The 27,791-nt window shown below is 32.9% G+C and overlaps 1 protein-coding gene across 1 annotated transcript in view; it reads right to left on the bottom strand.

Moving 5' to 3' along the window:
* Nucleotides 1-7,554, bottom strand: part of LOC118205217 (desert hedgehog protein A-like) — a 94,904-nt gene extending 87,350 nt beyond the window's left edge. The window contains exon 1 of the mRNA XM_085818684.1: nucleotides 7,095-7,554. Coding sequence (XP_085674810.1) covers nucleotides 7,095-7,430 — 336 coding nt within the window. The 5' untranslated portion in view covers nucleotides 7,431-7,554. The remainder of the gene's footprint in view (nucleotides 1-7,094) is intronic.
* Nucleotides 7,555-27,791: the final 20,237 nt, after the last annotated feature.

The raw sequence follows: 27,791 nt of genomic DNA, 5'->3' as shown, positions 1-27,791 counted from the left end.
TTATATGTAGTAACTTCAAATGACAAAACATTTTATGTTTTAACTGAGAAGTGACTTTCGAAAAGATAATGCATGTTTTAGATCAGGACAGGCATAAGCATACGGGACACCAGGACTTATTGGGTTTCAGTAGTGTGCCGTGATTACCATATGGTGATTTAATACTGTCACGTGATCTGCTTATCCAGTGAAGATAATAAATAGCGAGAACTACAATCTAAGTTATTAAGAGAACAAAAGAGCTACCAAGTTTGTCACTGTGGTGCGCAGGACCCTCCCTAGATGTTTTGCCGCCCAATGCAATACTCTGTCTCAAACTTTCTGCCCGGTGCAACCCTAAATTTAAAACATTTTGTGGCTTCTAAATTCTGATATCCAGGGTCTCTACTGAATTCTAAAAATTTTGCAACCCATAAATTTTACTGTTTGGTGCTTCACTAAATGATAAAATTTTTGCCTGCTCTAAATTCTGCCCCCCCCCATTGCAGACCAGGCCCTTGTAGAACAAGTGCTTAGGTACTTAAAATTGTTCTCAACGAAGGTATCCTTCCCTTTAAAATTATAATCCTCATGTACTTTGCCTTAATACCAATCAATTTAATATGGACAAAAAGCATGGTACACGTTTCCTTAAATTACAAAATACCGAAACCATTCATAATCCAATAAATTACCGTTAATTTATACGACAAAAAAATTGAGCGTTCGCAATCCAATTCTCTCGAATTACTTATAATATGGAATATCAAGTTAAATGAAGTATTGCGGTAGCGAGTTGCATTAAAATTTTGAAAGGTTCTTTCCAGCCTTTAAAAAAATATCTACAAATTTTAAGTTTAAGAATTTTGGGGAAAGAATAATAAAATAACATTATTCCTACCAAACTTATATGGTATCTATGAAATAAGCGACAACAAATCTTAAATGCTTTTTTAATTTTAAACGATAAAACATTTACGGTTGTTCATTGAATATTTATTTGAAAAGTGAAAAATAGTAAGGGAATGAGAGTGGCGATCACCCTGGTAAAATTTATAAAGCAACAAATTTGACATTAAAGACGCAAAATTCACTCCTTGTTTGCACTGTTCATATTTACGTTACACAAAAGCAAACTCGTAGATGGACTTTTTAGTTACATGCATTTAATATGAAATAAATGCAAGAAATATGGTACCAATGAAAATTGTTATTAAAAGATGTACTTCGGATTAATTAAATAATTGAAAAGGCCCTTTAAGAAAAGGGATGGCTTCGCTGAGGAATTCATAAAAGAGAAATGCCTTATATCTACGTTACATCTGGGTATATTTATCAAATTCTCATACAGCTGTATTCTCATGCAACCGATTGACCGCATATCAACAAGAGTCAAAGTACCCATGTTAAGCGGTTTTTATCAATAGGTTATTAGTTTTCTAAGATATTATTTAAGAAAAGTTATATTTCAAATAGGCAACTAAAATAATAATGCATTTCAGGGTATGTAAGTCCTTGCAAATAAAGCTTCGTGAAAACTTAAAGAAACCTCCAGTTCACTTAGGCAGTTTAACTGAAACATTAGTACACAGAAGTTGTAAAAATAGTAACAATTAGTCCACATATAATACTTTATGCATAATAAATGATACACGTGTCTTATATACTACAATATTTATTTAAATATAAATTGTTCTAAGAGTTTTCAAGCAATGCTCATGCATCTTTTTGCGTTGTTTTCTCTTTTGAGGATTTTGAGCAGTTGTAATAAATCGAATACTTGGCAATAAACAAATCGATCTGCGCGTTTTGCCAGGTACGGGTGCCCCTTTTGTTCACTTCTACATCCCATTGAAGTAAATGTTTCAAACTTTGTTTTCCCTGTTACATTGAATTTACGCCAAACATTTTAGTCTAACACTGTATTGTATAAAATTTTCTAAAGCCAATTATTTAAATTTATCTACTGCTTAGTATTCCTCTTCTGATATTTAAACAGTTTTCTTATTAAGTTTCGCTTATGTACTGCTAGAAATTTCTTAATATTCCTCTTAAGAGACAACTAATTCTCACCAAGGGTTAAACTATCACTTATATTATTTACAAACTGGAATCTTTCCAGTTATAAAAAACACGGGCCAAATCATTTTCTGCAAGAAGATAAGTATGTTAGTAATACACCGGGGTATAAATGGTACTTTTTTGTTCTCTAGTAGAATTCTAGTAGTGACGCTGAAAATCTATTTTGAACAGGATTGGATTATTCAATTATGGCAAAGCACACGAGGGCTATCTGCCTAAAGGGAGGGATGCCTTCGTGGAGGACGTTCTAAGGGAAACTGGCTCGTATACACGTTACACATTAGGAAAACCACGAAAACACAGATATTCATCTATATCTTTGAGGTTGATCCACCTTTAAATTGAATATGATGTTCTTATCTTTTACAAGTGGTGTTGTTTACAAAATAAGTATTTACAATAAAAGGGTTTTAAAGAATACCATTCTAAATTATTTCTTGTTGAAATAACTAAACTATTTTGTTCTCATATTTTGTATTTTTAAAATAATACTATTGTGTACTTCTTTGTTATAGCGGCCCCCAAGTATATTTGGTGATTTTAGATTTGCACCAAGATCTCAGCTATAATTTCGCCAAGCTTGTGAGGGCAAATGTTTAAAAAAAAAAAAAAAAAAAAAAAAAAAACACCACAACATGTAATAATAACAATAATACTCACATGTCGTTTCCTACGAATATTTGAAAGAATCTTTATTCTTAATTGTTATTTTATCTCATATAATTGTTCCAGTGCAGCTCTTCCACACACATTAAGCTGTTTGTTACACCATTTCACGGGCGTCAAATCTTCTACCCAAGAATACATAAATCTAATAACAGTAGCGAACGATATTCTGGAACCGATAAACCCAATTTCCAATATGATCCTTCTTCATTTTGCAATTTTTAACACTGCACCACCAAATGATTTCGTAGTTAACGTAAAGTTTCTGGTTGCGGCCATTTTTGCATACTTGTTTGGCAGGTAATTGATCTTGAAAAATGATATGGCGTCCACCTCATTACTTGATAAGTTAAAGGCTGTTAACGTCAATATTTACAAAAAAAAAAAAAAAAAAGCAATGAATATATTTTCAAATAAACAATGAGAATTCGGACGGTCAGTTCTACAAAAATATACAAAAGTTTCTAAAAATATAGCTTTTTTCCAATTATTGATTTTATTCTCTCACATGGCAGAAATTTAGGTTCATTTAGCCAACATGAGGCTATCTTCATGTGGGGAGGAAAAATGGCTCGTGTCTACTTTACACCTGGGAAACCATGAAAATGACAATAAAGACAGTCCGTTCCACAGCGTACTGCAGGGTGCAGCTTTAAAACCATAAATTCATTAACTTTTGGAGAGCAATGTATGTCTTAGATGCTGCTAGCGATTGCAACGCACTAAAAACATTTTATCATTAATTAATTTACATTTTAAAAATTTCCGGGTTTTGTCTAAAAGACTTAATCATTTTCGTCGAAAATGCGAGCTATTTTTTTATACATTTTTCTTAATTTTAAAATTTAATATTTTATGGAAAATGAAAGTAATTGTACTTACGGGAAATCCCGTCGACCGGCCTATTAAAGAAAAGACGCCAAATTACGCGATATTTCGCCAAAAATGTCTTCTTCAATACGCTGGATCTCGTGTTAAGTGTAATCTTTTCGCGAAAATGTGAAGATATCGGTGATTTCGCAAGCTGAAAATTTTCCTAAATTTGGTAAGTGAAACTTTTCATATTTCGTAGTATTTCGCGAGACTTATATTTTCTCGCGAAAATAATTCTTTTACAGTATACCTCCTTAATAAAAAATAATGGAAATTTTTAATGAAAAATTAAATATAAATGATAATAAATCTGAAAGAAAAATAAGAATAGAACGTTTTTTCTTGTATTTAGTAAATGGGTTGTTTTGGTTTCGCGCCGTCTTTTGTGGTCGAAGGGTTTTGCTGCAAGTACCAAAGTGTTCAACAACGCATTGTTATAGTCTATTTTTATATCGTCTCTTTCATGGAGGATTGACTTTTTTTTTAAACTTTAAACAGTAAAGTGAAAGATCTAAAACCTGCAGTCCTTTTTTACAACTTTTTGAAATTCACATTACAATACAAGAATAAGAACGTGAAAATAAATGCCTACCAAGATGCAAGAAGTAATATTAGAGAAATTCCATTTCTTTTTTCTAGATTCCATGAAAACAAAATCACAACATATATATAAAGTTGCACAAATATGCTTTTTGACCATAGTATTAACAGAGAAATCGGATACCATAAGCAATTTCTGGGAATCTGGTTCATAAAAGAATCAGCATTTGATTTTAGAAGTTAACTAAATGTTCATAATTAAAATTGGCTAAATGCGTGATACAACGAACTACTATTATTATGCGAGAAAGAACGAATTTTAATACTGAAACTTATTTTCTCAAAAGAAAAATAAAGTCATAAATAAGACGCCATTGTCTTCAAAGGCGTGTCATCTATGTAAGGTTTAGTCTTTTATAAAATTGTATAAATAAACGTCTATAAAGATTGAAGGGGAACTAAAGCTCAGCATTCTCATTTTCATATTAAAAAGTAAGGATGATTAATTTAAAACAAAGTTTATATAAAATGCCAGAAAAGCTGCATTTTTCATATCGAAAGCTTAAAAATGAACAACTTTAAACAGAAAAACAATTTGAATGCCCGAACAAAGTAAAGTCTAAATTTACTGCAGCTTGCCAAGTCGTGAATATAAAAAAAAAATATATTTTCTAAAACTTAGAAACGCTGTAAATTTCTCAAATGATTTAAAAAAGGTTATCAATTTTTTAATTCAAATATTAACGCTCTAAACATAGGCTTTAAACGTATTATGTAAATCAAATATTCTATTACTGATTTTTGCCACATATTTCTATAAAAATCTTTAGCTCCAAATATGCCAATGTTTAATTTCATGAATTCTTTAATTTTTTCTTCTGTAGGATTTCAGTACGACTAGAAACTAAATTGTTGTCCCACACACCCATTAGGATAACAAAATAATTCAGGAACATCAAAGAAAACATCACTTTTGTGTGTTTAAACATACAAAGGAAAAATTTACTTCTCAGATTTAGTCGAAAATCTATTGATTTCATTAAGATATTTCCTTTTCAATTAAAATTTATTTGTAATCAGATTGCATACATAGTATTATAACTCATTATGCTTCAATACAATTAAAAATAGTACTCGGCCATTTACCGTTATATTTTGTAAAATACCAATTCCGATACAAATACCAACTTCAGTAATTTCAATAATAATTCCTCATCTTGTATGTTGTTTACCAGACACATTTTTTAATTTCGGAGATTCAGAACGAAAATGAATATGTTATGACCCTCAAAAAAGAATACGTTCTTAAACTGCATATCGAAATCATCAGATCTGATTATTTCACAGCAGAGTGCGCGATAAATATGTGCATCATGCGTCATAACTAAATCTTCAAGTTGCTAGAACTTGCATATTCGTGAGTTTTGTTTCAAACATCCATTATAGTTGTAACCGTCTGAAATTTCGGTCGCCAATGCATTCAAATATTTGTGTAAATCATATGTTTGTTATCTGCAGAGTTTTAAATTCCTAGCTGCTGAGATTTTGAAAATTGTTTAGCAGAGCATCAAACATACAAACCGAGAATTATACACGTGATTTTAATGAGATTCATTGTTTTCTTCCACGCAGATATTTGCATGCAATACTGCAGTTTTAAACGTAATTAACTACTGACGGCACTTCCTTAACTTTTTTGACCCGACTAATTATTTCGCAATTAAACAGTAGTCTAACAGTATACTAAATACTTCAAATTAACAACACCATTCAAAGTTTAAATCTTTCATACAATTTCTAAAGATTATAATTAAAATGCAAATTATTCCAAGAAATATGCATTAAAAGTATAGAGTTTGAAGCCATAACTATACTAGCCTAATATAAGAATCATAGGCATGAAGCCTAACTTCTAAAACGTGCATTCAAATCATTTCTAATTTACTAATCAACGTTAATGTTAAAAGAACACGCATTTCTCATATTTCATGTCATCCGTAATATTTTGCCCAAGTATGATACTCTTGTAGAATATAATCATCATTTCCGTCTGTTATGGATAGGACCGAGTTCCTATATGCAAGAACGTCTTTTATTCTAGGCAATATGGTAAGCAAAACGGTTAATAAATGAATTAAGCAGTTTTTGTTTAGTTTTCTGAAATTTTCAGATAACTGTATAATTTATTATAAAGGAAAGAAATGATACTTTTGCACAGTTTTTTAACGATCTGGAAAATACGTTACTGTACAGAATAACTTTAAAATGAAGATATTAAGGATCTTCTAGGATATAGGTGAAAGAGGTTTTTAATTTTAGAAAATATGCATCCTTATTAGTTATTTTAATAAAGAGAAAATTAAAGTAATAATAAAAATTTATTGCACTTACTTTGAAATAAAAATGCATATTTAAGAGCTAAGAAAAATTTATTTTAGGAGTGTTCAGTAGGCAATATATCGGCTGAAATCTGTACGATTGTCTTTTTTCTCTTCATTTCGACTTAAAATAAGAATCAAAGAACGACTAGTATCCCCCTTTGCCCAAATATCTTTCGTAGTAAATTGTTTGATGCATGCTGTCCCATAATGAAAAAGATCAGTTGTTCTTTTTTTCATATAAGTCATTTTTTCAGTTTGTAATTATTATTTCAATTATATACTAAACATGTATATTAGTTGAAATTTTGCATTCAGTCAAGAGGCTATGCGATTTTTATTTTATTTCAGACTATTAAAACAACTTTATTAAGTGATATATTTAACGTTTAAAAATTTATTACTTTGATTTAAAATGAGATGGGCATACAAGTTATAGATAAATGTTATCAAAAAATGAATTTATAAAGTAAGATAATAGTAACAACGCTTTTTTAGAAATATTGAAACTTAGAACATCGAAATAGAAAATAACATACTTCTTAAAAGTTATAATATCAAAACAATGGCACGTACCTTTGTCATGAGTCGATCAGCTGCTGTTCCTTCTTCATCTTTAAACACAATATCCATATTATAATTCGGAACTAGATTTTTAAATCGAGCATCGTCTCTTGTGATTTTCCCCTCGGGCGGGCCGCTAGCTCCCAAGCTATGCTCAACAATGTTTGGTATATGTTGTTTAAAAACTAATGGTGTCAGTTTTCTTGCACTGCGACGCCTATAAGCACCACGACCAGGCCCACAGGGCATAACTTCGGTACAGGAAAGTGAAAAGCAGAGTATGGCAAAGATACATGCATCCTTAAGTTTATCTTTCGGAATGCAGTACGAACTCCTAAGTCTTAACATGGAATTAAAATTACAGCCTAAATTTCCATTTGAACACAGTATGTGGCCAGATTTCAGAGATTTTTAACATTTCTGAGTGAAAAGTGACAGCTCTGAATTTTGCCTTCTTATATTCCCGTTTTGAAAGATTTTTGCTGCTCTGGTCATAACTTTTTGAGACATCCGTCAATCAAATATCGCATAGCTTTCGGAAGCTGTTTCAATTGGCTATCTAGAGACACGCCTTCTTATGTTAAACTCCGTTCCTTTGTTAGAGATTTGAGAAGCCTCGCAGAAAGAATGAATCAGAAGAGAATTTTAAAAGCTTTTTCCTCAGGTTAAAAAAAGAATTAAAAAACTAAAAAAAACTTTAAAAATTTCTTTTTTTCTTCTATATTTATTTCGATTGTTATGTTGTATGATATTGAAGTTTTTATTGAGTTGTGTTGTTGTCCAAGTTACAAAAGCTCAAAATTATTGTATTATTCCATAACTCATTATAATACACAAAAGCATTATATTTGTAACTAGAAAATTATTTCATCACGAAGAGAGGAGAATTTGCGAGGCAACACCGGATTTAGGGAGTATTTTACTGCACATATTTTAACAGTGTGCCAAAATTTGTATTTCCAAAGATAGAAAGATATACAGATTTTTAAAAAGTAGAATGTTAATCAAAATAAATATTAATATAATAATTAAAATATTAACTAAAGTGAGCATCATTTTATGTATTTTAAATAAGTAAGTAATTAAAACTTAAAGTATAATATATAAATTAATATATAATATATAAAATTAGTAAATAATTAAAACTTAAAATATAATATATAAAATTATGCCAATATTAATAAAGTCGACTTCAGGAGAAGACGACTACCTAATTGGATTACGTTTGATACATTATATCACATAAAAAGTAAATTTTTATTATTTATTGTACAATACCTTTCTTACGCAGTATCTAGTATCTATTGTTTTACAGCACTTTTCTTAATATTTGTTTACCATAGAAGTGTTTTTGAGAATCAGTAGTAACTAATGATATGCATCAATCAGTATACTGCTGGGATATTTAACGACTGGCGTTCCCTAGTGAGGGAGGAATTTTGCAGTTTAAGGGGTAAAATAAACCAAGGCATCATGAAACCAAAAACGGTTGAATAACCAATATGTATTACTGAAGAAGTTAAACAATAAGAATCAGCGTAATACTTCTAAATTGAATTCTTGTTGTTTAATGTATCCAATAATCGTTATCCGGCGTGTTATTTTAACATAGACCAATAAATGTTTAAATATAATTAACAATTAAGCAGAAGTTTTAAATAAAAAGGTCAATTGCAAAGACATAATCATAGTATATAAGTCTTTTTTAGCTCATTTATCAGATTAAGAAATATCTTATTGTGATCTATATGATGCATGCCAAATCCAAAAATTTTCCATTTGAGTATTTTTACTTAAATGTGTTTTCTTATGTTGATCTTTGATGTTGATACACTATGCCTAACGTGAAAGATGGATGTAAAAGAAGTAGCATATAAAGAGTCATACCTTAAGATTCTCTAAATTTCTTTTACTGGTAAACGATTTTTCCTCGAAAGAATGATTTTGAAAATTAATGACGTTGAGATGTGTGTGTGTGGTTATGGCAAAGCCTCGAGGGCTATCTGCCTAAGGGGAGGAATGCCTTCGTGGAGGACTTTTTAAGAGAACGCCCATGTAGCCAGCCCGTTCGCAGGATTCGAACCTCGAACCGAGCTACTAGTGTTCAGCGACTTTACCGCTCGGCCGCTGGTGGGTGCTAATGACGTTGAGAAAAAGTGACAAAAGTTGCTATACGAATTGCGATGTTACGCGTGTTGACTTAATTAATCAGGGGCAAAATAGCAAACAGTGCCATATCACTTTTACTTTTGGCAATATTGATGTAATTTTAAGAACACTCCTATAATGAAAACAACTACACATTTTGTCAAATTTTAATAATGTCTTGATCAGTGATTAAATATTACGTTTTACAAAAGAAATATATAATTAAAAAAGCACAGTTTTTTATTTGGAATTAATTTTATTTTCCCAAAGGATTGTTTAATTTTTCTAAGGAATTACGGCCAATAACTATTTTGGTCGTCTTAGAATGATAAGCAGTAAAAGTTTCTGAGCTGTTTTGCATGGTTTTTTACTACCAAATTTCGCACATTTTACCATATAGTTTGTTGCCTAGCCTTTCATTAAATCAAAGGCCCACCAGCGGCCGAGCGGTAAAGTCGTTGAACACTGGTAGTTCGGTCCGAGGTTCGAATCCCCGAACGGGCTGGCTGCATGGGCGTTTTCGTGGTTTTCCCCATGTGTAACGTGTATACGAGCCAGTTTCCCTTAGAAAGTCCTCCACGAAAGGCATCCCTCCCCTTAGGCAGATAGCCCTAGTGTGCTTTGCCATAATTAAATACACCATTAAATCGGATACACAGGACAATCTCTCTACTAATATTGATGTTTAGAATTTACTAAGTGCTGGATATTTCTTTATAGCTGGAGTGTGTGCTGCAATGTGTGGAAATTTATCCTTGTGATTTAAATTGCTTCATATTTTCAATTATATTGCCATCAACTTAAAATTAGAAACATTTATGAAGAAATTATAATACTTTATCATCTGCACTTCGGTTTGGTTTATTTGAATATGGCAAAGCACATGAGGGTTATCTGCCGAAGGGGAGGGATGGCTTCGTGGAGGGCCTTTTAAGGGAACAGGCTCCTAAACACGTTATATATGGGGAAAACCATGAAAACGCCCACCTAACCAGCCTGTTCTCGGGGTTCGACCCACGAACCGAACTGCCAATGTTCAGCGACTTTACAGCTCGGACGCTGGTGGGCCCCATCTGCACTTTAACAAAAGTCATTAAACAAAAATTATGTTAGTAATTATAGTCAAATGAGAGCTTCTTTTGCACGCAAGTCTCGAATTAATCAGCTAACTGGGTTGACTAAATTATTTATTTAACAGCCTTGAATTTGGTGTAGGTTTAAGTAAAGATCTCGGAGATTAAGTCAAGATCTTTGAGATCTTCACTTAAATCTGTGCCAAACTGAAGTGTTTTGTGTTACTAACTTCATGTTTCGCTTGGCGTGTTTCTCTTCTGCTTGGGTTAACTCTGATTTAGCCTTCATGGAGGACTCTGTAAAACAAATTATCTCGTATTCATTTCACACGTGGCTAAAGCCCCGAAATTTAACCATGCAGCCACCCGTTCGTCTGGAAAAGAACCCGAGTCGAACTGTCGGTATTCAGCGGTCTTAAACACTCAACCATTAGTAGGGGCTTTAGTTTTGCCAAAGCAGCGTCATAGCTGTACTTTTTAGTACAAAATCACTTATTATTTACCTTACCTCTTTTATATAACCTCAAATAATTACATTTATTTATTTTTGTAAAATGAATGAATAACGTCTTGAAAAAGATTATAGACTTCTAGCAAGTAAGCAAGATCACTATAATATTCGTGAATAATTAAAAAAATAATTCCTTTGGTTTCTCAAGAATTCAATCTGTTTAATATCCCACCAGCAATTGCTGGGACAACGAAGAACGGTGTGTTGTCAATGCATATTTAATTTGCACTTTCTAATCTATCAATTCTTGCTTTTTTATTTCAATAGAATTTCCAAAGAATTCCCTACTCATCATTTGTTATTTTTATATTTACATAGGAAAGTATTTTCTGAATATTCTTTTGACATTGTTACTTGATCTTCTATATCATTTAATATGATACAAAACTCCATCGCGCTGTAATTTTCAATATTAAAAGTTTGAGATTTGTTAAATAGCTTAGTTAAGTAGATCTCTAAACATAACGTTTCCTTTTCCGTTTTGCTACTAGCACCAGTGTTTGCAAAAGAATTCAAATTTCATAGTATCTCTGGCTTTGGCAAAAACAAATCCTTTCTTCGCCTCCTAAAGAGTCATTTTTTTTTTTTTTTTTCAAAATACTCTTTCAATACCCAGTGCTTTGAAACCTAACTAATACTGGCTGGACGAGCTGCTGAGTTATAAGCACTGGCAGTTCGACCCATGTTCATGTCCAAATGAAGGACTTAACATGGGCCTTCTGCAGTTTCCGACATATATTACACGAATGCAAGGTAATTTTCTTTAGTCTTCCACGAAAGCATTCTTCGACTTTGTCCTAACGTTATTTGCCGTAATCGAAATAATTGTATCAATACCTAGCACCACCACCAACAGAAACTACCAACTAAAAACACTACACTATCTTCCCTAGTAAATAAAATAAAACTCCATTAAGTGCAAAATAACCTCATAAAAATACTTCCAACTTTAATACAAATACCTTTATAAAATCATATTACGTGATAATTTATCTCTTAATATAACAGTATTTTCTGCTACGACACTAGTCAAACTCAGATTAATCAGTTTCGGTTTAGATTTCCTTATAATGCATTTTATTTGAGATTCTTTAAATTTAGTGACTAAATAATCTTGTTAACACGATTAATAAATGATCCTTAATTTTTTTACTGTCGCAAAAGTTCGATTTGTTTTAAGATTTATCCAATTTTTAACATTAGTTTATCAGTTGACACTCTTAATCGTAAATTTTAGGTTTCCGACATAAGAAAATGTCTCTAAATACTGAAGTTCAAGAATTCTACTCCTCAATCAAAGAATATTTATTAATAATCATCTCTTCTTATTTTAAAACATACAAAGTGATTTTGGTGTTCATTCAAATGAATGGTTAAACGGTAAGGGATAAATGAAACTGCATAACAAAAGTGCATTTCTTTTGGTTGTGAAAGATACACCAAGCGAAACGTTTGCATAATTCGAATACTTCAAGAATTCAAGGAATTATTGGGGCATAAGAAAGTTTCAACCACTCAGACGTCCAGGGATAAAAATTCAGCTGCTATTTCAAACATATTTTTTTTATTCTGTTTCTGTATCTAAATGCCATACTAGATCTATCATAATGTATGAAGTTAAATAACACCAATAAATAAGTGAGATATTTTAAGTATGTTTTCTTTAAATACCGAACTAATGTCAGAAAAGTATCTAGACATTACCATACGAAAGTTGATAAATATTTCTCTCAGATTTTTTTGCTAAAAACTTTGAAGACGTATTTTAAACTTGGAAAAGGTTAAATTTAAAGTAGAGGTTTCACTTTGTTTACATTAGTAGAAAACATATTATGAGACATTTTTTGACGTAAAAAAAAAAAAAAAAAAGAAAAAAAAAAAAGAAAAAAGAAAAGGGAAAAAAAAAAAATCTGAAATGTTTCAGATTTTAAATTACGTCCAAAGGGGCGTTTTTTTAACATTTTGTGTGTTACCTTTCTTTATTAAATATCATGTTCCTCGCACGTAAACCATAAGATCCAGTGCAACAGCAATATCGCAAAATAGTTTTAAAACGAGCATATCTTTAGAATTTCCTATACAAAGACTCACGCGCTGGAGATAAAAATGTTTTTTCTGCACAACGTTGCCATTGCTCGCTTTGAAATCCTTGAGTTTGTTAATCAAAAATTCGTCAAAGTTTTAAAAAATAGGAAATCGATCATAAAACAAATTTCAAATTTCAAATTTGGTCTTCCACATGCTCATATTCGTTGGAGGATTACGTTATTCAAAATTCGATGACTCTATGTACCGTTGTTTTATCACAATACGAGAAATATACATACATTTATGCAGATTTTTCATTATTTAATTTCTTCAAATATAATGCAGGACTCTAACATTTTGTGGCAACAGTTTGAAAAGTGAACCGACATTTATGAGTCCGATGCAAAATGCCAAAACGAAACTAATAGTCCTTCGGAATTCAAATCCCTTTGGACTAAAAAAGAAAGAAACTGTAATGTAATTTTTTATTTTTAATTGTAAATGGAATGTAATTTTTTACTGAAATCTGAAAAAAAAAAAAAAAAATGGACTAACTAATGAGTCCAGGCAAACTATCGTTCATAATGTTATTTCAAATTACGGTGCTTACCTGTCGACCGTGAAACTCGCCAAGTAGCGCGATTTAGCGCCAGTTATGGATACGCGTTAACGTAACAACGCATTCATAATATCTTTACTTTCGTTTGATGTAACCCGATTGACTTTTTATAAGACACCCTGATTTTTGAACCAGGATATAAATTAACTCTTATTGTTGTATTTTTTCTTGCATTTTTAGAAAAAAATATTTAAATTTGGTTCCTGCTTTCTACATAGTAGCAAGCAGTGAATTATTTTCAATATTATATAATCCTACCGTCAATAAATATATAAATTAATATGGTCAGCTGAATATACCGGCAAAACATTAATAGATTGGGACAATCACGTGCTAGAAGTTTTAACTTGGTATTCTAAATAGAGCTTCCGGCAAAATCGGATGGCCTAACAAAATAGTAGAAATTGGCAAAAGCCTTTTTTACGAAGGGGGTCAAAAACTAATTGTTTATTAATGAAAGAAGCGTCCATTCCTTTAGAATTCCGCAAGAGAACTAGCGAAACTTTGGTGTGATCTCTTTGCCAACTTTCACGATTCAAGGGTAGCCAAATTTCATGGCCGAAAGGATAATACGCAAGAACCCAAATTACTTTAAATCAAATTTATTAGTAAACAAATCACGAACATGGCTTCCAGCACATTTTTCTGAATGCGAAGAAAGATGGATCGTTTAAAATACTACTTGCCATTTTAAACTCAGCGCAGTTCCTAAAGCTACATTAATAGACTCAAGAATTCTGACATTCGGTTATACAGGGTAGCCAAAGATAAACCGAAATTAAAGCAAATGAAAAGCCCAAGAACTGTAAGGCGATATTATATCAGTAGATAAGAGAGAAAAATTATCAGTTTGTGGATTATCCTCAGTCCTTATGTGAATCATCATTTTCTATAAGTACAGCTTTGAATGTTGGCCTTCATGGTCTAAGCACCCTTTGGCTCGATGAATCCGCTTCGTGCGACTTGCTGCAACTCGTCCCCTTCTATACTGGTGATGGTGTGGTTTATATTTTGCTCTAATGCGTCAATAGTAAATGGATTGTTTTGGTAAATCTTGCCTTTCAATTTGGCTTCCCAAAAGTCACAATTGGATAAATTAAGTAACCGAGGAGGCGATGCAACATTCCAGACAGTACTGGCATGTATGAAAACTAAGTACACTGCTTTCAAGGAGGCGTGTGCTGAGTGTGCTCTCGCGCCGTCCTGCAGTCGAATTACCTAATGACTTTTGTTCGCTTTCTCCTCTGCCATTCCCAGTTCGGTTTATCTTGGGTCACCTTACGTTTCTAGATGGCAGTAAATTCAATATGTTTGGTGGTGATAGAAAATAAATAGTATGGTGGAAACCCAATATTGCATTTTTTAAAGAAACAAGGGGGAAATATCTAGATGATCTAGAACTATAAATGTGTTTGAGGAATTAGGAATCCACATTTTATTGACGGAAAAATAAATAAATTTATATACTTATGTATATTAAAACAAAGGCTGAATTAGAGAGTCCAAAATGGGCATAATATTGCATTGCAATCAATCCAGATATAATGATTTTATTTGTAGACTATTAAGTAACTGTTTATATATAATCAAAACGTCTGTGTAGAGTCCAGTCCTCAACCCCAGTGAACATATTTGTGATTATTTGCAAGAATTATTACCTTAAAATTTCTATCAGAAATTAAAAAAAACTCTTTCAAAATCCTGTGAAATACATGCTTAATAAACTCAGTGAATTTATAAAAAGGAAAAGAGACCCGGAGTATTATAAAAGTGTTGGTCTAATCTTTGGAATATGGTAACAGGTAGTTTGGCGACATTTTGGTAAGGCGATAAAGGTTACTAACTAGGACTTTAGCAGTGTACATGGATAAAGTCAAGAGTGTACGCAATGCCATTTTTGTGCAATTCTGGCATGTTTTTTAAGTGAAAATAGGTCGACGTGTACATGGATGATACCGTGTATGTGCAATTCTTAAAAACGCGGCAAGCAGTGGGCGATTCTGCACATCGACCCAATTTCGCACCTAATCTTCGTCATGATTAAGCACTTTTGTTCCATAAAAGTTCTAGCATAAGCGTAATTCGGCTAGTAGATTGTTGGAAAAAAAATTTTGAGTAAAAAAAAAAAAAAAAAAAAAAAAAAGCCCTTCACTTTGTGAAAACAGAATGGCGTCCAAACAAAAACTAGCAGGTTGCTGTAGCAGGGTTGGTCGCCTCAATTTCGCCAAAAATTGCCAAGTTACCATAATTCAAAGATTAACCAAGTGTTGTTTTAAAATTTAAAATATATGTGTGTATGCCCCAATACTCTTTTTAACTTTACTGTATCGTTCATATGTCGTAAGTGTATATTTTGATAGTGATTTAATGTTTTTTTAGCTAAGCATAACACTGTCTCTTTTATTATTGGCTCTATTTTTATTTTCTTTTAACATCTGCGAAACTGATTTTAATTTTAAAATTAACATAACTGTTCATGTTTCTCTCTGCAAACCACACTCTTTTGCTTTCAGGGACGATGCTAATGATCTGAAGCATAATACGTAGGCAAAAGGAAACAATAAGAAGAACCTGGTGAGTGCTCAAACAAATTCAACCTCAGCGTTATATGTTGTTTTTGTTGTTTGACTTCTAAATTAATATTTGTTCGGCATGTTGTTTTGATATAAATGCAATCTTCCTCGTGACAATACCAAGAAATTATTCACATTACCTAATATGATTATATATAGCAATAGAACTCTTAAAGAAATAATCTACCACAATCTAAATCCGCAATCTAATAAATCCACAATAATCCAAATTTTAGCCTTAGAACAAAACTTGGGGCATTATGTTGAATCCTCGATAGCTAATATGAGTAACGCGTCAACATTTCAATGAGTTTTCTCTTATGATATAAAACATGTTACATCTTTGCAGTGTTAAAACACTTTGGGACAGTATTCCTTCATGAAGCGGCCCACCAGCGGCCGAGCGGTAAAGACGCTGAACACTGGTAGTTCGGTCTGAGGTTCGAATCCCGCGAACGGGCTGGCTACATGGGCGTTTTCCTGGTTTTCCCCATGTGTAACGTGTATACGAGCCAGTTTCCCTTAGAAAGTCCTCCACGAAAGGCATCCCTCCCTTTAGGCAGATAGCCCTCGTGTGCTTTGCCATAACTGAATAATCCAAAAAAAAATCCTTCATGAAGCTCACATCTGGTTAAATATGCCAAAGGATTGTGATCGGACATGATCTGCACCTGAACTCCAAAGACCCATGCATCAAACGTTTTCAGAGTTCGAGCACATAATAAGTTTCGCGCTTAATTATAAAATATTTCATTTGGCTAGGACTAAGTTTCTTGCCAAAATACGCAATTGACATTTCTTTCCAACTGTTGTCATTTCGGGCTAAGCAAGCGCCTATGGGCGTTTGCAGAGGTGCGTGTATAAAGTTGATATAGAAATATTTGGAGTATGCAAAGTTATCATTTTCATGCATTCGGCTTTAATTTTCAAAAACGCGACTTTTGCTTTTGAATTCCAAGCAATATGTTAGGAATTTCTTGTTCGTTTAAGTTTGATAGTAGCAATAGTATCCGAGAGAAATTTAGAATGTAATGCCAGTAGTAATTAGCAAGTCCAAAACAACTTCAAACTTCCTTCTTAGACGACAGTAAGCTAAATTTTTGATAGCTTCAATTTTCTGAGAATATGAGGAATATTGACTAGATCCTACAATATGTCCAACAATTTTATTGGTTTTTCTGAAGTCACGCTTATTAAAGTTCGTTGTCTAATTAAAGTCTAAATCTTCGTTGCGTTTGGGAAACTTGATCTGTATGATAAAGATGGTCACTGTACATTTCAGAATGAATAGCAACATCATCGATATGGGAACAGCAGGTATTTCTTGTGTTGTGCCAAAGCTTTATCCGTAGATTTCTGAAGCAAATGTTTTCAGCATTTTCCATACCGAAAGGTAAAACCTTCCATAATATTTTAAGAATGCGAAGTAATGCTTGGCTTCTTCTTTTAATGGAATTAGGAGACCGAATTGAATTTACGAGAAAAATCAACGCGCAAGCTAACCCTTACGTCTTTCTTAGCAACACAGAACACTGGATGGGACCAGTCGTTGTAATTTGATTCAATTAAATCCCAATCAAGCAGTTCTTTTATCTGGCGTCTTCTTGTTGAGAAATTGGAACACGGTATGGTGGAAGGCGTTTTGGGACTCAGTCAGTTCTAATGAGTAGAGAATGGCTTTTTAACCTGTGTATCAACTAATTACTACTAAGCAGATATAGATATTTCTTTAGTATTTCAAATAGTTCTCTATGCTGATTATCCGTTAAATTTACTTTCATAGCTAAAACATAATATTTTTCTGCAGTGTTAGTAGGAGCATAATGCTAATCTCCACTTTTTTTAAACAATCAATTTAGCATATTAAGCTCTAGCAATATAAAGTGTTAACTTATTTGTGGGCAATTCTCTTATACTTCCATCTGCTGGCTGGAGTAGTTGAATAACGTCTGGTTAACTGGATAACTGTAGTTAGTCCAGGTATTCTTGAATTTATGAGGGAATAAAAGTAGATGTACAAGTACTATCTCCCATATCAGCAAACACTTCTTTTGCTTTTAAGTTATAACGAGACACATACCTCTGTTGTCATTTTTCAGAATTTTCGGATGCAATTTCATAAGCCCTTTTGAGCTTTTCGATTTTGATTTAAAGGTATTTTTTTACGGAATGAGAAACTGTAAAAGGAGTTTTCTTTTTTTTCGATCCATACTTCTTTCATAAGTGAGACAGGTCCAAGACGTAAGCGTTTGTAAATTAACTGGAATGGTGACACAGTACTGTGTGGTACAGTACATCGCCGTACTGTGTGGAGCTTCTCTATATGCAAATAACAATCCTGCTAAAAATGCCCCGTAGAAACCCATAAAATTTTTTTACGGGGAATTGGCCTACGGGTACCCGTACAGCTCTGTGGGTACCCGTAGGCCAAATCCCCGTAAAAACCCACATACAGAGACCCGTACAACTGTACGGGTACCCGTAGGCCAAATCCCCGTAAAAACTCATAGAAAGAAACCCGTATGGTTGTACGGGTACCCGTAGGCCAAATCCCCGTAAAAACCCATAGAAAGAAACCCGTATGGTTGTACGGGTACCCGTAGGCCAAATCCCCGTAAAAGCCCATAGAAAGAAACCCGTACGTTTGTACGGGTACCCGTAGGCCAAATTCCCGTAAAAACCCATAAAAAGAAACCCGTACGATTGTACGGGTACCCATAGGCCGTATACCCGTAAAAACCCATAGAAAGAAACCTGCACGGCTGTATAGGTACCTGTAGGCGAAATACCCGTAAAAAAACCTGTAAACGGAAACCCGTACGACTGTACGGTTACGAGTAGGCCAAATCTCTGTAGAACTGTAGGCACTATAAACAAAATCCCAGTAAAAACCCATAGCCAAAAATCAAAACTTTATATGCATATCCATTGGCCAAATTTCCATTAAAAAAAAATGGATATTCCGTAGGATAATGCTTTGTAAAAACCAGTAAACAAAAGCATGTATACCTATACAGGCACCCATACGCCAAATCCTGTAAAAACCACTACACAAAAATCCACAGACCAATAAAGGTACCTCTTGGAAAAATCGCTGCACAAAACCCATAAACAGAACCAATAGCATTATACCATAGTGGAGTATCCATACATAGAATCGTGCATAGAACGGGTATCCATACACAGAATCCCTATAAAAAACAATACACAAAAACAGAACTGTAAATCAAATTTCCATAAAAACCATAAACCAGCAGAAGTACATAATTAGCACTGATGAAATGTACAGAACTAAATTGCGGAGAAAGCATGCAAAGTAATTTTAAAATATCTAGAAGCCTACGAGCCCGTCCTTCTTAATGCACGTCAATATCTATAAACATATTACAAAATATTTGTATAAATTCTCTTTACAAAATTTTAAACTACCTTTATATAATTCTGAAAATAAAATGAATAGAAAGATAATAACCAAAGTCATGATTCACAACCATCGAATGATAAATGTACATATACATATGTAAGAAAGATAAGGAATATGCGAAAGATTAAATTAGCAGCGTAAAATTAATTTTCCTTCTCTATTCTAAAAACAGTAATCTTTCTGCACTGCATCATTTGGAGATTAATTCATGTCATATGACTCTTACATAATTTGATGTTGTAAAAGAAACTAAAACTCAGCCAGTAGTAATTTTAAAGCAGTATTAACTATCAAAGACGAGTAAAAATGCATCGAGAACCAAAATTAACTCGGTCTGAATTAAGATTTCACCCTTAACATAACACATTTGCTTTTTACGCTTTGTATTAGCTGGATTGCAGTCTGTCTGCTCCTTGTTTCTTACTACAGTCAAAAGTCGTTAATTCGGACACCCATAATCCGGAATGATCTATAATCCGGACCTCAAAGCTAAAAATTTTCTGTGCATGCGCCGCGTTGACACATGCGCATAGGCGTTTACGTGTGCGCGTAAGACCTTTACGCGCATGCGCATATGCGTGTGTGCAAGTGCAGAATACGTTTTCGCGTGCGCGTTTAACGTATAACGGACGGTATAAACTAAAATTATACAATTATCTATTTCAGTTAATGTTGATGCTTGCGTTATTCCTTAATCTTCGAATTGGATGCAGCTTATTATTTTTTGCAGACTGTAAGAGCAATTTTATAAAAGTAAACTTGAAGTTTCGATTATGTCAATTTCCGATTCTGGAGGTCCCAAAGGATCTACAAAACGAAAGTATGTCTCGATGTCCGTCAAACAAAAAGTGGAATTGCTGCAAAAAATGGATAAAGACATGAAGAAGGTGACAGAGAGGTTAGTGAAAACGAAAAAATTTCGATTGACAAGTTAGTCGGTATTCTCGGCACAGCAATTACGGGACTTGAACAGCGGAGCTTTTTAACTGAACAAGAAGTTATGTCTGTTTATAGAATTAAAGAGAAAGTATTATCACATAAAACGAAACAACTTACATTGAAAGAAATGTTTAATAAAGTAAACAAATAAATATTAAGCTTCTTTTTTTTTTAAATTTTGATACCCTTTAGATCATAATTGTTCTTTATTTCCTAAAATACGGTTTCATATTTTTAATTTTAGAATTTGTGCATGCCATCTTACGAGATTTAAACTGATGATCTATAATCCGAAAAATCGATAATCCGGAATCGCCGAAGTCCCGACGAGTCCGGATTAACGACTTTTGACTGTACACATTTATCAAAAATGTTAATTTTTGGAATAGGCATAAATAATGTGCCAACTTGTTTGTGGCTGCAACATATTTGCTGAAAGAAAAGTTGAATTAAATCTACCTCGACTGCCAAATTTCTTATTCATTGTGAATTGGAGTTTCAACATCTCTAAGCCATCAAAATTCTTGCTGTTCATTATGGATTCAGCTGCTTGTATTCGACTACAGAATCTATTACATATATATATAATATCATTTCATTTGATGGTTGCGAATCATTACTTTGTCTGTATATATATTATTGATTTCATTATAAATATATACATATAGTACTGTACCTCACTGCATATATTTGTATTTCAGTTCTTTAATTGGGAAATTAAACAATTGTATTTAATCACATCAGCTTGTTTAACAATTTGATACCTAATGAGAAATGTATTGCCAAAGGATGGTACTTTCTAGCATCTGCTTAAATTTTAAGTTACCTACAATGCACTAAACCAAAATAAAAAAAAAATAAAATAAAAAAAAAAAAAAACTAGAAGAAACCCAAATTTTCAGGAAGAGAAACATTATTAACAAGCAAGCAAAAACAATACGGGACTTGCAAATTAGAAACTTAACATAGAGTTCAAATTTAGCATACTTGCTATCCCCTTAAAGCTCGCTTACCAATGATAGTAACACCCTGCAGCTTATTATGACATGCATACACATAGATGTTTTGCGTGGAAGAAAGGATGAATCCAAGAATATAATGTAGTGAAGAAATAATAATATACAAACACTGTGTCGACCCCTTATTACAATACTTTGAATGTTACCTGTATCTCTCAAAAGATAAATGAAACATGAAGATAACATATAATAAACTTAATAGTACCCAAAATACAATAAATTATATTGTAACAAAATGAATTTAAAAAAATTTACAAGTTTCAACAAATACCAATTCTCAACGCACAGTTCGGAAATTAAGAAAATATCTCATAGCGTATAATGTTTTATTCCGTATCTCACTCTTAGTGCTATATAATCTTCCACAGATTTTATATAAATAAAATCTATAACATAATGGGTATTTATAGTATATGTAGTTCTTGATGTAAAAAAGATCAACTTTTGCACTGTAAAAATTCCATCTATGTGAATAAGTATGAATATACTCATATACACGTAATTATACTAAATAACTAATTTAATGAAACTAAATTCCTATAGAAAAATGGGGAAAGTGTAAAATCGCCCACTGCTTGGCATGTTTTTAAGAATTGCACATATTCGGTATCCATGTACACATCGACTTATTTTCACTTAAAAACATCTCAGAATTGCACAAAAATGCCATTGTGCACTCCTTTGACTTTATTCATGTACACATCAACCTATTTTCACTTAAAAAGTCAAAAGAAAATTGACAAAAATCCAATTCCTTTTACTTTTGTACAAAGTGCCAAATAAATAAGTGGGCGATTCTGCACTTTACCCAAAAAAATATATAAAAATACCATTTACCTATATATATTAATAATTTATTATTACACAAGGTTTTTCATATATCATCTCAAAGGAACATAAATTTAATTAAAGCGATGCATTATTGGAATAAATTTGAGTCAGTGTTTTATGTACAAGTTATTTAGATTTCTATTGTAGAAAGAATACTTGAAATAATGCATAGAAATATTATTTTGAACCATAAAAATTCTCAATAGTAAAATTTAAAGTACTGAAAAGGTAGCTATTGTTTTTGACAGTAGATTATATAATATAAAAATACCTCATGCCGAGCATTTTCTGAAATTACAATGCTACTCAGTGATATCTCTCAGACTTGACTACTTAGTGATCTCTTTCGGACTGTTTTTGATCAGTCTCATTTTCGAAACCATTTGATCATCTGAGTGATCGAAATGACAATTCATTTTCACTTCTTACGCACATATGCATATTTTTAACTTTCATATTTTCCAGTGTTTCCAGATGCTGAATTAGTAGTTTTGTTTGTTAACAGTTCGCATAAACTTTGTGAACGAGCATGTCAGAAGAAAAAAAAGAAATAAACAAAAATTTGGAACTTTTTTTTATAACTCCAAGAAGTAAAATTTTTTTATAATCGAAGCTATCCAGAGCAAATCATTCGGATAGTATCTTCAATTTACATTTTAAATGTTAATAGTATGGCAAATATAAAATGTGTGAGGCAATATTTAATCGCTCTGTATACGTGACGGTTGATCAGCTGACTGCATCCACATTAAACACATTTGTCTTTTCTAATACAAAATTAAGGTCTACCAGCGGCCGAGCGGTAAAGTCGCTGAACACTGGTAGTTCGGTCTGAGGTTCGAAACCCGAGAACGGCCTGGCTGCATAGGCGTTTTCGTGGTTTTCCACAAGTGTAACGTGATAATACGAGCCAGTTTTCCTTAGAAAGTTCTTCATGAAGGTATACCTCTCTTCCGTGCAGTGCCTGAGGGTGGAACAATTAAATAATAATAAATAATAAAAAAATAAAGGAAAACGCCAGGCAACCAGCCCATTTACCGGAATCAAAATTCAGAGAAAACTACCAATATTCACGTTCTTGCCATATTTCCAGTGCTAGGAAGGTGCGCAGTCATTGAAAACATTAAATAATCTTATGAAAGTATAGTTAATATTAATTAATACAGTTAATCTTATATTCGTACTGCAGTTTCCTTTAATGTAATTCCACACATAGAATTTTCTGATTGCGAAGGCTACATTCATTGTAGAAAGTATTTGCTTTAACGTAAATTAATTTTAAACTAAATTAACGCAAATTAATGTCAGAAAATGTAGGACTTAGAAGTGAAAAGCTAGTTCTTAGAGCTTTTTCCCTGAAACACGAAGTGAGGAGTGATGAAATAGTCATGTTGACACTAACTACAAAGATGCAAATCGCAGGAAAAAAATAAACGTTTTAAATTTGAAGAAACATCCTTACAAAACTGTTCGTGAAAATGTAGCTTTAATTTAGAAGAGAAGATGTCATTACTTTAAGCATTTATAATGGATAAAAAGTTAATAATACTTATTTATTAATTAAAAATAATAGATAAAATATATCATGTTTTCTTAAAAGTTGTATATTATTTTGTTTGTGCATTTATTGTTAAATCACGAAGAAAAAATCTAAGCATTCATTATCTTTTCTTCATCCATTTGCATAATAAGTGGGAGAGTTCTATTACTCTTTCTAAGCTTTTTACCAGCTCTTTAAAGTTAGGCACAAAAAAAAAAAAAAAAAAAAAAAAAAAATCTGAAATTTTTCAGATTTTAAATTACGTCCAAAGGGGCGTTTTTTTTTAACGTTTTGAGTGTTACCTTTATTTATTAAATATCATGTTCTTTGCACTTCTATAATAATAAAAGCAAGTGTAATGTGTCTGTCTGTCTGTCTGACCGAGCTCTCCAGCCAAATCTATCGCACGCAGGGACCTGGAATTTTTTATACGGAAGCACAAAGGGGCTGGCCACCAGACCTCGAAGCCCAATTTTCGATTTTTGGATTAGAAAAATTTAAAAAAAATTATTTATAATTAATTAATCACGGTTTTTTTGACTCACTGATATTATTATTTGTTTTCAAATAACGTTCGATTGTAACAATTGATTTCTTTATTCTAGCGTTAGTTTGCTGTTTTGACGATACATTAAATCGATTAATTACAATTCATTTCTTTTTTGTAGCTTGTGGGGGGGGGAAGAGAGAGAGACAGTCTACATGTCCTACACTACTATTCCTGCGCTATTCACTTATCTGCATTTTCTAAATGCACGGGCAACGCCGGGCGGGTACAGCTAGTCTGAAATATAGGATGATATAAATACAGGATCAAATCTTGAGGATCATTGAAAAGTACATACTTAATGTGCTTTACAAATTCAGACATTATGTGCCATAAATATCATTCATACAAACGTAAGCATTCTGGAACAACAAAAATCAATAATGGTGTACCCTCGTATTTGCTACAATACACTACACTGGTACAGTAATTTCTTATGAAATATTTTACTTTTACTCGTACATTTCAGAAACACAAAATTTGATAGAATTTGTACTGAGTGAATATTTGAAAGGGTTCATTAAGACTGTTGTTCGCGCCTGCGCATCTGTAATGTAATCCACGCATGCGCATCTGTAATGTGATGATCAGACGAGTTTGAGAATCGCCATCGACGGTGTAAGAGGGCTGAGTTAATGAGTGATTGTAATTAATTATGAGAATTAATAAAGAATCGAACCAGCGAATTTATTTACTGTGTGTTATTTGGGACGAGACCCAAACATATCTGGTCGTAGTCGACCGGAGTGTGAGTTTGTGCATGAATAAGTAGTGTTTCGTTTTTGAGAACACAGGAGTGTTTGTGTTTGCCAGTATTCCAAGCTTGTTTTTTTCAACGAATATCGCTGATTTGGGATACGGATATTCATCAAAAGTGAATCACTGCAGAGGTAAGTGATTCCTCTCTTGTTAATTCTGTACATTCTGTGCTTGTTCTATTATAAATAACAATGTTATTTAAGGGTGCTAAAAAAGAAGATTTAAGGCTTATTGCCTTAGAAATAAATCTAAATGTTGACGAAAAAATGACTATAGCAGATTTGACTGAAATTATTGAGAATAGTGAAATTTTTAAAACAAGATTTAGTAAAAGAGATAGCAAACTCTATTATCGAAAATAGAAAACAGGAAGAGCAAAAATTTGTCGAGTTAGAAAAAATAAAACTTGAGAGATCAAAGAATGAGTTTGAGTTGGCTAAGCTTAACCCTCTCGCTGCGCATCCCGCGATTTCCACGGGCAACGTAGAGGTAGCAAAATTTGCGCAACCCGCGATTTCCGCGGGAATGAATTTTTGCAGTCTATTTAAATGTGCAACCCGCTCTTCCCTAGTTCAAGGTTTAATTTCGGCTTTTCTGTGATGTTTAATTGTTTATTTAGATGTGGACTAACAGATGGTGTTAGTTGTCCACATTTCTGCCAAATATACTACAAGAATACGTAATGTAGCATTTTACGCGCGCTTTTCAGAATTTAAAGATGGCTGGTAGGAAGCGTTTCGCGAGTGATATAACTTACATTCCTGACGATATTTCCAACACTGAACACTGATAGTAGTTTTGACTCTGATTTCAAGTATACTGAAGATAGTTATAGCGACTCTGATGAGAATTTTTCGGATTCCTCTGCAGACAATGATGAATTTGACTAATTTTTAACTCTAAAATATATGTAGATTTGAAATATGTAATAAAAAATACGCAATTTTTGAACATATTTTGATAAAAAACGTACGCAGTGAGAGGGTTAAAGCAGAAACTAAACTTGATGGTGTAAGCGAAACCGAAACAAAATCAGAGTCACTAGATCAATTAATAAAAAGTATCAGAACCTTAACTGTAAAAATTCCTATACGGCCTGAGAGTTGGGGATTTTTCTTTTCGTCATTAGAACGAGCGTTTATTACAAAAAATGTTTCGGAGGACTATAAAGCAGAAATTCTGTTAAATCTGTTAGGAGACAAAGCTTCGAATATAATAACCTATTTACATGATAAGGATATCGCGAATTATGAAAAAGTAAAAGAAGTAGTTCTGAAGGAGTTTCAGCCAACACCATATTCGTGTTTAGAAAACTTTAGAAAAACTGTTAAACAACCACATGAAACTCATGTGCAGTTTGCTTCTCGCTTAATAACTGCCTGGGATTATTATTTAAAATTAAGGAAGGTAACTGACTTCGAGACCCTCAAACAACTAATAGTTTCAGATATTGTTACGAATTTGGTATTTAAAAAGCTAATGTTAGTTCAATTAGAAATTAAATGGTTTTATTTCTCGCGCAGTGCAGCGCGTGACGAATATTAAAAGAAAGCTAAGCCGGAAAATTGAAAATACAAGAGCGCGTGCATTAAATAAATAAATATCTCTTTTTGATTTCGAGAAAGTACTGGAAAATTCTAGCGCGTGATTTTAAAATCTTATAAAAGGAGGAAAACATCTCAGTTTGTAGTAGTTGCTTAGTTTGTTGTTGTTTAGAAAACTACTGTTGTTGATTGTAGCGAATTCGCGGATTAGCGTTCTTTAGCTGTTTTGAATTACGTTCTATTGACATTTGAGTAGTTAAAAGAAAACTACTGTGAGATATTGTAATATTGCATGATAATTTGAGAAAATTTAAGCATTTTTGTTGTGATAATAATAAATTTTTGTTCATTTTTCATCGGACTTGTGCATTCATTTCATAACGAACCCGTACGCACGCAACAATTTTTGGTGTCAGAAGTGGGATTTGAATGCCAATAACAAGAGCGATGGAAGAACAATTGAGACAGCTCATTAGTGCTTTTGCTGCATTCCAAGAAAAGATGGAAGCTGGCCAAGCATCATTTAAGGAAGAAATGAAATTGGGCCAGGAATCCGTTAAGGACGAAATGAAAGCCGTTCAAGCTGGTCAAGAAGAAATGAAAAGAGAAATTACTTGCATAATAGAAAATAAATTTGAAGCTATGGAAGGCAGAATTGACGCAGTTGAAAATAAAGTTGGACATATTGAAGAAAGAGTTTCTTCGGTGAAAGAAGAAATAGAAGAAAGAGTTTCTTCTGTAAAAGAACAAATTGATGAGAGAGTTTCTGCAGTTGCCAAAGAAATGGATACTTTAAAGAAATTCGTAGCGTCGGCAGGGAGCAGGAGTGATGATTTTAAATTCTTACCTATGCCTGCTCGTCCACCTCTGAATCTATCCACATATGATGGGAAGACCTCCTGGCAGGTGTATAAGACACAATTTTCTATCGTGGCGGATGCGAATGGATGGGATTCCCAAGCTAAGGCCTGTCATCTCGCCGCTTCTCTAAGAGCCGACGCAGCGGATATCCTTCAGACTCTTTCCGAAAACAAAAGGTTAGATTTCGAAGCTCTGTCCGGCGCCTTGGAGTTGCGCTTTGGGGAGAAGTGTTTAAAAGACTACAGCAGGCTCCAATTAAAATCTCGTCAACAGAAGCCTACCGAAACACTTCA

The sequence above is a fragment of the Stegodyphus dumicola genome, chromosome 6 (genome assembly GCF_044657685.1).
Source record: "Stegodyphus dumicola isolate Sdum_Otavi_A_Nest chromosome 6, ASM4465768v1".
Classification (NCBI taxonomy): domain Eukaryota; kingdom Metazoa; phylum Arthropoda; class Arachnida; order Araneae; family Eresidae; genus Stegodyphus; species Stegodyphus dumicola.
The sequence above is the reverse complement of the archived record's forward strand: the minus strand, read 5'-3'. Positions and strand labels throughout refer to the sequence as shown.